This window comes from Colias croceus, chromosome 2, assembly GCF_905220415.1.
Source record: "Colias croceus chromosome 2, ilColCroc2.1".
Taxonomy (NCBI): Eukaryota; Metazoa; Arthropoda; class Insecta; order Lepidoptera; family Pieridae; genus Colias; species Colias croceus.
In genome coordinates this window covers 12,843,761-12,860,149 of record NC_059538.1, presented here as the reverse complement: position 1 = coordinate 12,860,149, position 16,389 = coordinate 12,843,761, and the positions used below count along the sequence as shown (strand labels likewise).

The following is a 16,389-nucleotide window of genomic DNA, read 5'->3' as shown; positions in this document are numbered from 1 at the left end:
TTCATGACTGTCGCGAGTGTAAATAGAATGCATTTTACGAATTTTCAGTCGGGAGGAAAAAATGAATCGAAAATGCACGTGGCTCCTAGACCAATAGATTATAAGTAATAAGGCAGACATGGTAGAATGTAAATGCATTCAATGGTTAACATTTTGTCCGTATCTTGCGGATTATTTCTGAAAAGACTAAGTAAGTCGATCTGTATTTCATCGGTATAATTACACAGTTATTTTGATAAAATAATTATTGTTTCTTTTAGTAAAAGCCACTTAATTCCTCTTTGGCAACAGCTACTTCTATTTTTTATCCATCGCAATATTACTTATTTTTCGATTTCAAGTTTTTCTCAGATGTAATACATCATTAAACGTACTCTGAACTTTGGTATTTTAAATTAAGTAATTATTAACATGGTTAATTAATATTTCGTTTTATAAAAATGACAACACAATCAATATTAAAATAAAGATTTGAAAGATTGAAAATTCGACGACGCGGTTGGCGCAGTGGTAAAGTAACTACCTACTGAGCCGACGGTCCCGGGTTCGATCCCCGGTCAGGGCAAATATTTGTGTGATGAACTCAATTATTTGTTCTTGGGTCTGGGTGTTATTATCTATATATGTATTTATTAAATATTATATTTATCGTCGCCTAGTACCCACAACACAAGCCTTAATTGAGCTTACTGTGGGACTAGGTCGATTTGTGTAATAATGTCCTATAATATTTATTTATATTTATTTATTTATTATTTAAAGATTAAATATTCAATTCATAAACACTTGTAAAAATTTACATTACTGATACAATTTGGAGTTTGAGTGTGAAATTCACTTGATCATTGTTATTTTTTCAAAACTGCAGCGAGGATCGAACCGACGACCTTCAAGTTTTTCTGAACCTTGCAATACGTTTAACCTCAGGTCAAGGACCGTAATAAAAACAAAAGTTGGACATCGATAAATTGATGTACTTGTAATTTGTATATTCATTATTAGATGTATGGTGTCTTAGATATTCGGTTCATTATTATTTTCATTCGGAATATAAATCTGGGTATTTTACTTTATATAATTATTCAAACTTAAACTCAAACTTTGATTTATTCAATAATAGTTCTTCTAGAAGCACTTTTGAATTGTCATAAAATAGCTTTACCATCTACCACCGATTCGGAAAGCAGTTTCTACGGAGAAGAACCGGCAAGAAACTCCGTAGTTGTTCCTGGAAAATAAGTTCGTAAAATATTTACTTTTGAAAAATATGTAGAGTGTAGATGGTTACACCCTCTACATAATTATTTTCTTTATAGTAAACAAAAAAATAGCTCTAAAGGCTAAGTTCCTTTTGATACCTTGCAGTATATATTATAAATGTTGATGGGTATAAACGTTAACATAAAAGGCTTATCAATTTTTATTTATCAAAGATTTTCTTAAAATTATTAACTGTTAACAAATCACGCAGCTACGCGTGTGACCCCTGCAAGTTTATCGACCAGTGTAACGAACCTTTACGTTATATAAACATCATATATTGCATCGGCTTAAATATTTGTTATGTGCTGCAATACTTACATATCTAAGCTTACAATATAATAAAACTGCCAATGAAAAATACAACTTTAATTCCAGAAACTTCACAAAATTACATTTAAATATTTCTGTCTTTACCAATTTAACAGTTTTTCTTCAGTTTTTCTACATTTCAGCATAAAAATAACTACCTACTTATTATATTATTATTATCTACATAATCTCAGGTGTAAAATAGTCAAAATTGCAGTAGTTTATTTTTGTTTATTCAAAATACAATAACAACTGTCGAGACTTGAAATTATCTTCTACATAACTTACATAAATTATCAAATAACGACCTTGTTTGCTCTCAGATAATAATTGCAAGAAAAAATACGAAAATACTTTAAAATTGTTCGTTTATAATATGCATGCTGATTTGAAAGCGTACATTGGTTAATCGTAGGCCTTGTATTGTGAAAACCGAGTTAATGTATTCTATATTGTTACAGGTAATTCCATCCGGTTTGCTTCGAGTGTTTGAGGGTATTTATAAGTATACAGTATAGTGTAAAGGCTTATGTTCCAGAGTGAGGTATGGGGCTATATCTTTAATTGTAGCTTCAATTTTGGCACAAAATGTTCACGTTCCTAGGTGTTAAATAAGGTATATTACGTACTTATTCTTACAGTAAGCAGTAAAAAGTGATCAAAGCAACTGAGATCAAATACATAAATCAATATTTAAATTATTACTGTCAATTTCATAAAATTACATCATTTATGTTTCTTAAAAATATTAAATATTTATGTTTAGCAAAAAAACAAAGCTCTGTAACGAATCGAAACAAGAATCCATATTAGTTTAAAGCCCTCATGACCTCAAGGGCCCCGGTCGAATGAAACCAATAAAACGCTAAAAAACCTATTTCCTTTATTAACAGCAAGGACATAATCAGATAATGTGATATTCTCTTTGTCACTTGATGCAGGGAAACGGTTGCAATCAATTTTAATCCACTCGTATTATTTACACTTTTATTTAATTGTGTTGTTTATTCTTATTGTTAAGGGTTAGCTTTTATTTGGAGTTTTTATACCTAGGTCTTGATAGAGATGTCACTTAAATTAAAAGTTATGTTACCTGTAAAATTATTTCAGTCATGTACCTAGTGTACACGTCTCTACATTCTCTAGTAATATTTGCATGCATAGAATTCGATCAATAAAACTGATATAAACGATATTTGTTTATTTATTGCATCATATTTTAAAATGCAATATCCAACGACACTACATCTAACATGGGCCGTGGCAAATAATAATTATAATTCTTAAATTTATGACATGAATTTTATGAAGTAAAATATATTTTTACAAACCCTTTCGTAAAAAAATCAACACAAAAAGAGATACAATAAAAAAACGGACATTAATTAAAATTCCGTTTTGTAGTTTTCTAAATTAAAACTTCAACTGCATAATTCATTCAAAACATTTATTCAATGACTACATCGTTGCAAATTTATCAAATAAATACAAGCATGAGTTAAATGCTTACTAAGTATATTTATTTTAAATTAGCACTATTTTGCTAAATCGTGAATGGAAATACAGAATGTTTGCTTTTCGTATAATTATTGCACCACGAATGTTTTATATCATACTAGCTTTCCGCCCGCGGCTTCGCCCGCTTTGACTAAAAGTCTAAAACATAATAAATTATATACTAAAACCTTCCTCTTGATTGACTCTATCTATTAAAAAAACCGCATCAAAATCCGTTGCGTAGTTTTAAAGATTTAAGCATACATAGGGACATAGGGACAGAGAAAGCGACTTTGTTTTATACTATGTAGTGATGATGTAGTGATTAGTTTATTTTCCTCCAGTTTATATTCATTGGAAATCCACTTTCATTGTTTTTGAGGAAAGCTCCTTATTTCTGGTATCCGCTTTCTTTATTATTATATTTATCTGTTTTATAAGGAAAGAGGAAGGATGACTACCAAAGTAGACTCTTCCAAAATATCACATTAAATAGTGCTATACAAAATCGTAACTTTTTTTAAGTACATAGTAATTTATTGAATATACAACATCACTTATATTATAGTCATACAACACATAAATTAATACACTATCTTTATAGATATTACAATTAATATATTTAACTATCACGAAATATTTTAACTACGAAACTCTGAAGGCACTCAAAATATTATGAGACATACACTCATACATCGTCACATAAACATTTTAATCGCCGAATCACTCCACCTACGAGCTACATTATATCTTCTTCATCACGCCAATAAACCTTTAACTCGTTTACAGCCCCATATCTCGCCTGTAAAACAATTACGACCAAATATATTGAAAGTGTCATTGACATTGGAAAGTTCTGGAACAGACAATCAGATTAAGGTTCAAGCACAGATAATATAACACTATAATAAGTCACAGTAACATTTTATAGTTGGTAGTTAGTCAGTTGTCTCGATTGTGTGGAAATATGGTAACTCAATAATCGGTCGAGAACTTTCTTTGTTTTTATTAAATTGAAAAGTTTTGCATTAACTGAATGAGAAGAAGCTAGTAAAATATGAAGATATCGTTTTCTTTACGAAACCATAATAGTCAAAGTTCGAGAACTTAATCAAGTTATTATTATTTATTGGGGAATTAATAAAGATGATAAAAACACGATTTATGATAATTATGTTCATTTCAAAACGAGTAACTAGGTAGCTTTTATAAGCTATAAGCTATCAGATATTCAGTACTTTCCTAGTTTCCTCACGTCTTAAACTCATTTACTAAAGCAGGCAAACATTCATAAAATTATATCAAACATTCTACACTTATATCAACATCCTAAAAACACGTCGCCAAAGAAAATGATCAATATAAAAAGCCGTGGGTAATATTTGTTATTGTATACAAGACACGTTAGCAAACACATTAGCTGAGATTGGCCCGTCTAATGTAATGATATCCGAGTGAAAACCGAGGATACAGTACAGGTACATACATACATACAGATACTTGATGTTCTTCGTAGAGATTTGTTGATAAAGAAACTACATAATATGTGTGTAACTTGATACAATGATTGACATTTAGCGAATATGTTTTTCTAAAGCTCTTTAAAAATCAGGTTTGTTGCGCATTTGCATTATAAAAAGCCGTTGTTGATTTAGGTATTATACGGTAATTATGCCAGAAGTATTTTACTGTTTTAGGTTAGGAATAAACAATACTCATTTATATTATTTACTAAGACTTAGGTACTTTTATCGGTCTATATTCTAGCAAAACATTAGTTTGATGCAAATTTAATATCTATGCAAATGTATAGTTAAAAACTAGGGTACGTGTATAAAAGTACTTTATAATTTTGATATCCGCAATCCTACCCTATATAATTAAACAAAATTTCGACGAACTTTTCTCAATTAACAACTTTTAATTAAAACTTTACTAGGTTCCCGATCACGTTACTTAAATGAGTTAAAAGATAATTCGCCGTTAATAGCTTCGTAAAAGTACTGAAATGGAGGCTTTTTACGTTTATTTGGTAATTTGCTTTATAATTCACAAAGGAAAGCTTCGATATCTACCAATTTATCCGCAAAACTAACTTTGATGTAGGTAAATAAAGGTATTGGATTTTTTATAGGGACTTTAGAAGGTACAATTCAAAATCATTATTTTATTTATGGTGACGATTACTGCTTTAGGGGAAAAAATATCAAGAAATAATTGAGATATTATAGACATATGGGAGACATGCATAGAGTTTATATATATCATATTGTGTACAGGCCGGCGCATTCTTTTTCATAATCAGAGCGCATTCTAAATTTCAATTTCAACATTAGAATTCTGAATGGGTTTTTTTTTTTTTTTTGCTCCGTCGGAGGTCACCAACTGTAGTGGGGTTGTGAACTCAAAGACGATACTGATCGTAATGATTTTATTTTGCACACAATATCCGTATTTATACAAAAATCGACCAAAAACAAAACCAATCACAATTCTAATGTTGAAATTGAAATTTAGAATGCGCTCTGATTATGAAAAAGAATGCGCCGGCCTGTACACAATATGATATATATAAACTCTATGCATGTCTCCCATAGTGTCCCCCCTCAAGACATTAAATTGATATAAAATTATGTACGAACATGTGCAACTTACATACATACAATAACGTTGATGCTTACTTGTATAGGAATGTGATAATAACTTACAATAATCGATCACAAATGTGTACTCAATGTATATAATGTAATATGATGCAAATGTTATGAATAAATACCAATAACGATGAACAAATATTAGATAATAATACTAAAATGTTTTTCCTTATTTTGTTTGCGTGATCAAACGCGGATAAACGCTTAAAAATAATCGTATTATTCAAAAATAATTTCTTGACAACCTAGTAACTATAAATATCTCTAAAAACAACAGAAATTATAAATCTGTAATAGGAAGAGGAACGACGATTTGGTGTGAAATATTCGGAAAATATAAAAATGTTAAGAATCCGCCTTAAAGACTTCATAAATAAATAAATTTAAATATTTTCATAGACCCGACGAAATCAACGAAAGACAGGAAATGAAACCGGTTTTAACTTCGGTTAATTTCAGTTAAAAGGACATTATTATTGTAATATGTAATTATTTGTGTTCATGGACGTATAGTTTGGGACAGGAACCGCGGCGCTTCCGGGAGTATCTACGTTATAATAACTTTATGAGGCCTTTCACTTATAATTTTTATGTTTACAATTTAATATCGAAATTCACATAGAATATTTTCTTTACATGACGCATTGAAATGAACAAAATAGTACCTTTAATATTTTAAATCAACGATCCTAAATCGAGGGAATTTTTCAATTTTTATTTCTTTCTTATAAAGATGATTTATAGCTAAACATAACGAATAATACGAAATAAAACATACGAAAGATTTGTAGACGCAGACGCGTCAAAACAAACATTGTCTACATCAGCCATATCAGACGTATTTGATTCAATTTCCAATTCGCAAAAAAGCAAAGATTTATGTTTCGATTAGGAAACGCTCTCAGAAGTGCTACATTTTCTTTGAATAGCGATTAAATTACAGTATGATTTACGATAATCCATCTCATGAGAGATGGCACCCTTAAGTGATACTGCGGGTCAATGAACCCGACAATGGGTTGCAACGACCTCGTGACGTATACGATCTGATAAAAAGGATTCTTATAAACAATGTATGGTCGAACTATAATTGTGTTCTGGGAAGATTTTTTGAATGATTGCTTCGAACACGTATTCCTTTATTTAATTACTAGGTTTGGATCTGGTTTTACTCGTGTACTGTGCTTATCACGTTTATTACTAGCTTATTACGCATTTGGTGGTTCCGAACAACAATTTTCTTTAATATACGAATACCTTTCAAGGCTTATTTTCCGCAAAAAAAAATGGCTTTGTGAGTAAATTCAAATTATTTTTATTCAGGTCTTGTTGATCTATGCTAAAATTTGACACAATTTCTTCAGCTGTTGTTATGAAAACGGAATACCTACATCTACAATACTTACATTTAGGTGATTATTTTTTAGATAAATGATATCATATTACTGAATTATCTCTTATAGATGATAATGTGACAAACAAATAACATTAAATATAAATATTATCCGAAGAATGGCGCCCAAGTTGGCACTGACAGCTGGTGAAAGCGTTTGCCTACTTGCACACCGGTTTGTGGCCCTTCGTGAGGCCATGAGACAAGCGGGGCCATAAGCAAAACGATAAGCGAAAGCGATTTAATTGATTTTAGATTTAGTTCCATGCGGTAAAGAGCCGGTGGGAAACCGGCCTTCACCGATCTGATACACAGATGAGACGTATTCTTTATGAAATATAATTTATGAACAAAACTATGCCTATGATCACTTGCCTAGTAAAAGTGCTCATGACTATTTTAAATTAAATTAACTTTAAGGTGAATTCGTTCTCCTACTTATAGTAGGTATAGTAGGTAGGTTACTTGTGAAGAAAACCCAGTTGAAAGTGTAGGTACTTGAAATGTTTTTGTATAAGTATAGATATCGTATAATAATACAATCGGAATAATTATTGTTTAATAACACTTCCTTAATAAAATCGATTGCTGAAACTCGTTTTATTTCCTCAAGCTGATTTCTGTTACGGTTTTTAATAAAATTTGTCTGTGGAATTCGTAGGTAGTGATGAAAAAAAATCATGTTACAAAGAAAGTAATGCCAGTGCTAGGCTCAAAAACTGATCACCATTTCTATTAACATTACAAATCCGCTCTTTTCAAGGCCTCAGTTAAATCGTCCAGAAATAACATGACCTGATAGCACACTTGTTTTCAACACACCCTTCAAGTAAATATCTCACAAGTCACACAGTAGGTAGTAGGTACACTAAACTTAACCAACTTATGTGCATACTTATCGCTCGTAATATTATGGAGTAAACATGTATCCTGTACATCTCATGTTGCTGTTTACAATAATTTTATATTTTTTCTATAAATGAATTTATTTCCTGTGTTCTAGCTATGCCCGGATCTTTGCCAGTTTTAACAGATAATATTTCAACATGTACTTATGTGCTAAAGTATGCAGATCCATTTCGACTAAATCCTAAAGTTAGCATGGCGTTGCTGTATCATAATTACATAACAAAGTCAATATATTACAAATACAAAGCTTCACGGTTGTAATGGGACTACGTATACATAGTAAATACATCGTAGATATGTAATTACATAATTTATTACAAGCCAACGACCTCTGTTCTCACGGAGGAGTGAAAGTCTCTGATTGTTTTGGACGAATCAAATGTATGTACCTCATCTGTGGATCAGCACTTATACTAGAAACGCAGTAATTTGTATGGGAGACATAATAAGAGGCTTTGTGACGTAAATATTCCATCATTAAGGGCCTTTATTACTAACTTTTCATTCACATATTCAAGCCAAATCTCTAAGCTTTTTACTAATATAATTGTACTATGTAGTGTGAGAATAGTTGCTATTATAATTATTATGTATGTAGGGAAACAGATAAAGGTATCTATATGAAATAAGTAACGAATAATTTGTTTACTGTATTAATTAGTCAGCCGAATCAATTAGTTTGACCTCCAATATCCAACTTCCTACTCAGAGTATAAATAGGAAAGAAAAAAGTAAGTATTTCGTATAAACAAAATGAAAATATATTGAGTAAGTGAAACTTCTTTAGGCGTGTTGAGAGTAAAATTTCAAGGTCGCGTTATGGCAATACCGTCACGTCATGGAGTAAGGTCACACACACACACGTTTTTTTTTCTTTTTTACAGATTTGTATTGTATTTGTTAAATAAGTACCTATTATGAAATAAATGAATTAATATTTACAATACTAATAATTATTTTTATTACCTTTACTACTTACATAAATATCTGCCAAACGTAATCTTACTTTACATAGACGACGCGGACGTAGACAGGAGATAGTTTACAAACAACTTAGGCATTAACATCAGAGCACTAAGTTATCACCAGAACTGAAAAGACATTACGAATTCCGTACATTAGCGTCGTGTTAACAAGAACACGGCCTAACGGTTACGTCACTGTGACCACTGCCTTATGTAAGGTAACGGTCATAGATAGGGCTGCGAAAAATGGTAAATTTCTTACCATTGTGCTATTTTTAAGATATATTTATAATAATATAAAGGCGATGTAGTGAATATAGGAATTATTGTTGTCTTTTAAGGGACATTAAGTCACTACGTGACGCATGTGGATTACATCCCCAAAAACATTTTATAAACGAAAAATGTACAGTTTATAGAACACAAAATACAAAACTAGAATAAAAAAGTTTCAGATTTAAAGTGTTCTTTTGTGTTAAATAATAATAAATTTACTATTTAATTGTAATTTTGGCAGCCCTAAACATAGTTACCTACATCTCAAATGACTCGTGAGATATAAATGAGACGTCTTCCTTATGTTACGTTAATATTTAACATTTTACTCACGATAATTGTGCAAAATTTACAGAATAAACAAGTTTATATCAAGTATATCACTTAAATAGTATAAAACAAAGTTGCTTTCTCTGTCTCTAGATACCTATGTCCCTATGTATGCTTAATTCTTTAAAACTACGCAACGGATTTTGATGCGTTTTTTTCAATAGATTCAAGGAATAAAAAATCGTTTATTTAGTACATATACATTGACCTAAAATTAAAACTCGACGATCGCCTCAACTAGGTATAAACCTGTGCTAGAGGCGACCGACGCCTTCCACACAGGACATTGCCAGTACTATACAAAAAAGGAAGGTTTTAGTATAAGTATAATTTATTAGGTTTTAGACATGCTGTGTGTCACAATATTTCATATTATACACCGTAGATTATACTGGATATAAAAAATAGATATATTTTTTACATTTAATCTATTTATCCATAAAATTGATTACTTACCATATTATAAACGAAAGAACAGTTATTTGTGGTTATATACATGCAATCGATACGCTAATTTTTCATTCAATGATAAAAAAACTTAATAAATAATTAAAGGCTTTATCACGATTTAATATTACCTATTTACATGAGATGCCTATTTCTCATACTGTTACTGTTATTATCTTGTTGTTATAAAAGTCTGTTTATCTGTGTCTTTGAATATCTTAATCTTAGAAAGGCTTTAGCAAATTTGGCATATTATTAGCACTAATAAATATAATTTCTGTGTATTGTACTTATTCATCTTTGTATAAAAATTAAAAAGATACGACGCAATAAAATATGTCCAAAAGAAATATTAAGTAGGTACCTATGTATCTATTAGTATATTCTATTAGTATTTTATTTATTCAAATTTATAACCTGTCTTTTAATCAAAGCTTCAACGCACTTAATACGTGGTTTGCTCATAAATAATTTAACTTGCTAACAAGTTATATAATAAAAAAACCTCATATATTAGCTAATTAGCATTCTGATACTAATTATTAAAATTTATTGTCGGTAAAAAGTTCATTATATAGGGATCGCGACAAAGCTCGCGGAATTGTTCATATACTGGCGATTAGCGTATATAAATGTGATAACAAGTTTTCTATGGTTATCTGTGAATCTATTCAAACATATAAAAATTTATAATTATGTTTGTTCTCTCAAAATTACCGGCTGATGAAGCTTATGTAGCTACTAGCATGATGTTTCTTTGAAATGGTATTTAGGAACCAAAAGTACAAAATACAATCTGAAAATCTATGGGCTCTATATAATATTATAAAATATAATATACCTAATTAGGCTCTATTCTATGTAGAAACTAATAAATAAAACCTAGCTCAGGGAGAGCTATCTATTTAACATACTTAATATTATGTAAAAAAGCATTTGGTATAGGTATGATACCTATTATGAGGGTAAATGTTTTCACAAAATTATGAATTCAATGCAAAATTTTAAAGAGTAGATATTATAGCTTTTAATCGTTTTTTTGATGTGCTTGAACAGGTAGTATATGTATGTGTGTAATATATTAACTTACCAATACATCAAGGAAGCAGTAAGTTCCGTTATATTATTAATAATATTATAATAATATGCATAGCTGAGTTGTCGTAACTCCGCGTTAAATAATATATTCATATGATTTATTTCGATTAATCAAATTGAATTATTAATCAAATTGGCCGCTGACCATAGTAACCATTTTATTAACCGACTTCAAAAAAAAGGAGGAGGTTATCAATTCGGCCGGTATATTTTTTTTTTTTTTTTTTATGTATGTACACCGATTACTCCGAGGTTTCTGAACCGATTTACGTGATTCTTTTTTTGTTCGATGCGGGATGGTGTCGAATTGGTCCCATAAAAATTTTATTCGGATAGGCCCAGTAGTTTTTATTTTATGAGCATTTTTATCTGTAGGTATTTGTAAATTTTGCAAGTGCAAGTTTGAAGTCGGTTGTTTTTAACGCAGTTATCACTTGTTATCTGGAGGTACATGGTTTGAAAAATTGAATCGTACATTGAAACAAATAAGAAATGTTTGATATGATCATTACAGACAGAGAAAATCGATCTTTATACGAAAACATATGTACAAGGAAACAAGCATTATTAAATAAGCTGAATAAGTCAATTTATTCATCAAATTTTCAATGAATGACTGATTTTGTTTCCGTAGACGACGTTTTTAAATCGATGCAGTTTTTATGAGCTTTTACGTCACAAACGAATATTATTTTTTTATATTTTTCTAGATTTATATTAATGCAAAAATCATTAGTTAATCAATTATTACAGATATTCCTTTTAATATTTTTTTTTTATGTGTTGCGATAATTTACTGACAGTATAATGGTTTTATTATGTTCTAACAGTAACTTGATCGTATCAGAAAAACCTGTTCTCTTTTTATTAATATATAAGTAAAAAAAGATAACAGTGCTAATAAATGACTAAAGAATAATAAATGTCAGGTCTTCTTTTCGCATAGGTAATTCTTCCTTGTAATCTTTGCCAAATGCGATAAAAGTAAACTTAGATACCGACATCATTTTGAAAGTGGGAGTCGAGCATGCTTCGGCACGAATTGGGCCACGCTCGCACCGGGGAAGGTACCACACCCTCACAGAATATCGGCGCCATAGTGACAGTTTACTGTCGCGTTCCGTATGGTGAGTGAGGGGTCCGGAGGCCCACATCCCTTCCCATCCCCTACCCATCCTCTCCTTTCCTATCCTCATTCCCTCCCATCCTCGCCCCCTTCTCCCTAAATCCTTCCAAATTCCTTTGAGGATAGCAACACATCCACTTTCTAGTGGAGTGGATGCTTATGGGCGGCGTGTATCGCTTAACACCAGGCGACGCGTCTGCTCGGTTGCTATCCTATAGCATAAAAAAAAAATCATTATGAAAGCTCTGATTAATTAAGTCCATGTTCTGTTTAAACGACTGCAAGTGATAAATAGGTTTGAAAATATTTTATGATTGTTACTTTAAGTGCAAGTCGTGATGGTCGAGTAAATAATTAAACTTCTAGCAGCTAGTGTTCACAAGAATATGTAGGTAACTGATTTAAAGCCTGGTTTATTCGAACGCTCTCGTTTTTGACATATTTTCCTATTTAATAAATGTTTGAAATCGTAGAAATATTGATAAAGCATTTGAATGCCAAAAAACCAAAAATATCAAAATCGTAGAAATTTCTTATAAAAATAAAATTGCTGCATATCTTTAATATATATAAATCTCGTGTCACAATGTTTGTCCTCAATGGACTCCTAAAACACTTAACCGATTATAATAAAATTCGCACACCATGTGTAGTTCGATCCAACTTGAGAGATAGGATAGGTTTTATCCCGGAAATCCCACGGGAAAGGGAACTATGCGGGGTTTTCTCTGAAAACGCGGGCGAAGCCGCGGGCGGAAAGCTAGTACATAATATGTAAATCGTAACTATTCAAGAAATCTGACTTAATGAATTTTAACATGAAACCTAGTTATGGTTCGTTAGCCCCACATAGTCAAGCGGAAGGTATAAGTCTTGGGGTGTTAGGGGTCACAGGTTCCTGACCTCCACAAGGACAGGTGTATATTTTATATTTTGATATATACATTTAACACCACGACGCTAAAATTGATTATTATGTGAAAAAACCACGAACGAAAAAATATTAAGAAAAACGGAAAAATATATAATCTCCGTCTTTTGGTAACAGTGCGACAATTGAACAAAGACTTTTAAACTACATGTGACGAATTTTTAAAACGGTGTAAAAGCGAGAACAACGCAATGGTGTTAATTTAAATAAGTCTTTTGACCTATTCCTTGACCATTTTAATAATATTATGTAAACGAATTTTAATAAGTTTAAACTAGAAGTTGGCTAGCTAGGCGATTTATGAAATATTCATCCATAAGATATTATATTATTAAATTCTTTCTTATAATTAAATTCTTCCTTGGATTATGAATTTTAAAGAATCTCTACTTTATGGAAAATATCTTTTCATTCATATTACATAGTTTGAATGCATATATTATAGGTAGCAGTGTAAGTTATACATATTACGAGCAAAGTCAAGGTCCTCCAAGCTACACTATACAAGTTTACCATTTTATAAATAGACAATAGCTACCTGCTGGCTTTAAAAGTTTAACCTTAAATAGCGATGTCCTTTTTACGCTGCGTCTGTGCATTCCTTATGAAGTACACGATCACCTCGACATTACACGCTGATCGATATCGAAGCTGTACCAGATGATAGTCACGTGGGACGCACGCGCACCCACGCGCGCCCTAAATATTATCCAAATGTATTACTTAACAATTATATCACAATTGAGATATCATTTAACACTTTCTGGTGTCTAAATAGGTAAAAAACTCATTTATGAAATACTAAAGTGGTCATGCAAAAAGTCTAATTAATTTTGCACTGAGCCTTATTTTTGTGGCTATTTAGATTATGTAGGTATACTGATAAAAAAAGCGAACATTATATTATAAAATGTTGGATAAAAACTCTTTGCAGTTAATGCTTGGCGAATAGTTTTTATGAACAAATGTAATGACCCAATTATGTGTAATTTACAATTTACTCAAGGCTTTTTCTCTCTTTTCAGGTGAGGGTTGCATAGAGAAGCCGCTCGCTACTCTATGGCGCAACTACCAACAATCCACGAAACCCGACGTGGTCATGAAGCTCTCCGTCACCAACTCCGGCCTCAAAGGCTTCACCAAAGAACACGGACTCACGGAGTACTGGTCCCACCGCATCACCTACTGCACCAGCCCACCCCACTACCCCAAGCTCTTCTGCTGGGTCTACCGCCACGAAGGGAAGAAACTGAAACACGAACTCCGTTGCCACGCCGTTTTATGCACCAAAGAATCCATTTCAAAGAGAATTTCTGAAGAATTACAAGTTAAGTTAAAACAGGCCCTAGTCGAATTTAAGAAGGATCGTATCTGCAAACAGAACGCCAGGCTCAGCCTTGCGAATAGCATCTATGAGAATCCCAGTATGCCCCGTAGAAAGATAATGCTCAGTGTAGGCGCACTCAATTATAGGCCACCGTTGGAGCGTTCCAAATCAGCTCCAAAACTCGGTGCTATTGAGGAACTTTGCTCGGAAGAAGACGAAGAAGAAGCTGAGATGAATGCGAAGAAACCTATAGATGACGATTACGACACACAAACTCTGGACAGGCGGCGGCAGGATGTGAAATCACCTCGCAAATTATCATGTCCAGACGTCGTCAAGCGAATCCGTTCTGAATCAGAAGGTTCGGACGCCGCTGATGACATTATACACCTTCTCGTCCGCGAGACAAATTACAAAACTGAAACCGAGGAACCTAGTCACAATGATACCGACAAATTGATAAAACCACTAGAATCGATAGCGGAGATGGGTGAATTGAGCACGATTTGTGATAGAAAGGAATTGCTACAAAGTAACTACCTCGTCACGGACAGCGACGACGGTTCTGTTTCTTCAGGATGTGAGACTGCAAGTACGGTGACGTCGTCTGACACTGAGCCCATCTCTCTGCCACAATTCCACGAAGAGAACAAAGAGGACAGCGATGACGAACGAGTGTCAGCATTTGACAGCGTGCGTTTTGGCACCATACGTGGCAGCAGCAGGAGCTATAACCATGCATCAATAAAGGAAGAGTGCGAAGACATCTCAGATGAGGTGAACCACGTACCGATCGGAGAGAGGAACGGTTTTCGACGACGGTCCACATACCCGCTGCTACGAGGTGACTCCGGCGTGACGAATCTCGAAGGCAAATTTGAGTCGCTCATTGACAATCTAACAGATGTAGAGAGCTTGCACTCGAGCACTGAAACCGATGTATTCAAAACGGTCGGCGACAACGACAGCGCTTGCAGCGATGAATCGGGATATTCTGAACTGCTGGAAAAGGAAAGCATTATTGGCAACACGATAATGGTTTAATTTAACGCCACATACATGCACGGTTAAGATGATATCTAGTATAGATTAATATATGTGTGAATAGTAGATAATTATACATGTAAATAAATAGAGAGATATTATGTACTTTTTCAGCTTGTTTTGTATATATTGTAAAATAAGATTTATTAAGTCGTGATTTATATGAGATTTCATTAAATTCTAATTCTATTGGATGACCGTATTATGTTATGAATAATATATGATATAGAACCATCTTATTGAATTATTGTAAGTATGCTCGTCACATTGTCACGGTTAGTAGGTACTTACACATTCCATGTTTATACATTTGTATCTCAGGTCATTCACCTATGTCTGTAGAGAAAAATTACTTTAAAAAATAAATATTAAAAACAGTTAAAGAGATTTATTCATTTAATCCCTCACTTAGATATAAATCGTAAGATTTATCAATAAAAAAGTAAAAGTCTCTTTTTTTAAATTGATAAAGAACTGTATCTCAGGCACTACAAAAATAATCAAGAAGAGGCGTATCACTCAAAAACTGATACTGGATAGATTTTGTCTCCTCATTTGCTTTCAAATAAATGAAACATTATTAATCGATTTAATATATTGTGATGATAATATAACCTACCTACCTGTACCTACTTTTGAACTACTGAACCCGTTTTGATTAATCTTGTACTATTTGAGCATACAAGAAACACAAATCTAAAGAAAATGTAGGTATCTCATTTATTGTATCAAATAAATTAATCAAATCCATATTAAATTGGAAAATTCACCTTTCTTATACTAACATCTATATTATATTAATTTATATAACTAAGTAACT

At 32.2% G+C, this 16,389-nt stretch overlaps 1 protein-coding gene across 1 annotated transcript in view; it reads left to right on the top strand.

Annotated features, from left to right (window-relative positions):
• LOC123704557 overlaps positions 1-15,952 on the top strand; it is a 63,263-nt gene extending 47,311 nt beyond the window's left edge. Inside the window, exon 2 of the mRNA XM_045652937.1 lies at positions 14,224-15,952. Within this exon, the coding sequence (XP_045508893.1) occupies positions 14,224-15,569 (1,346 nt within the window). The 3' untranslated portion in view covers positions 15,570-15,952. The remainder of the gene's footprint in view (positions 1-14,223) is intronic.
• Positions 15,953-16,389: the final 437 nt, after the last annotated feature.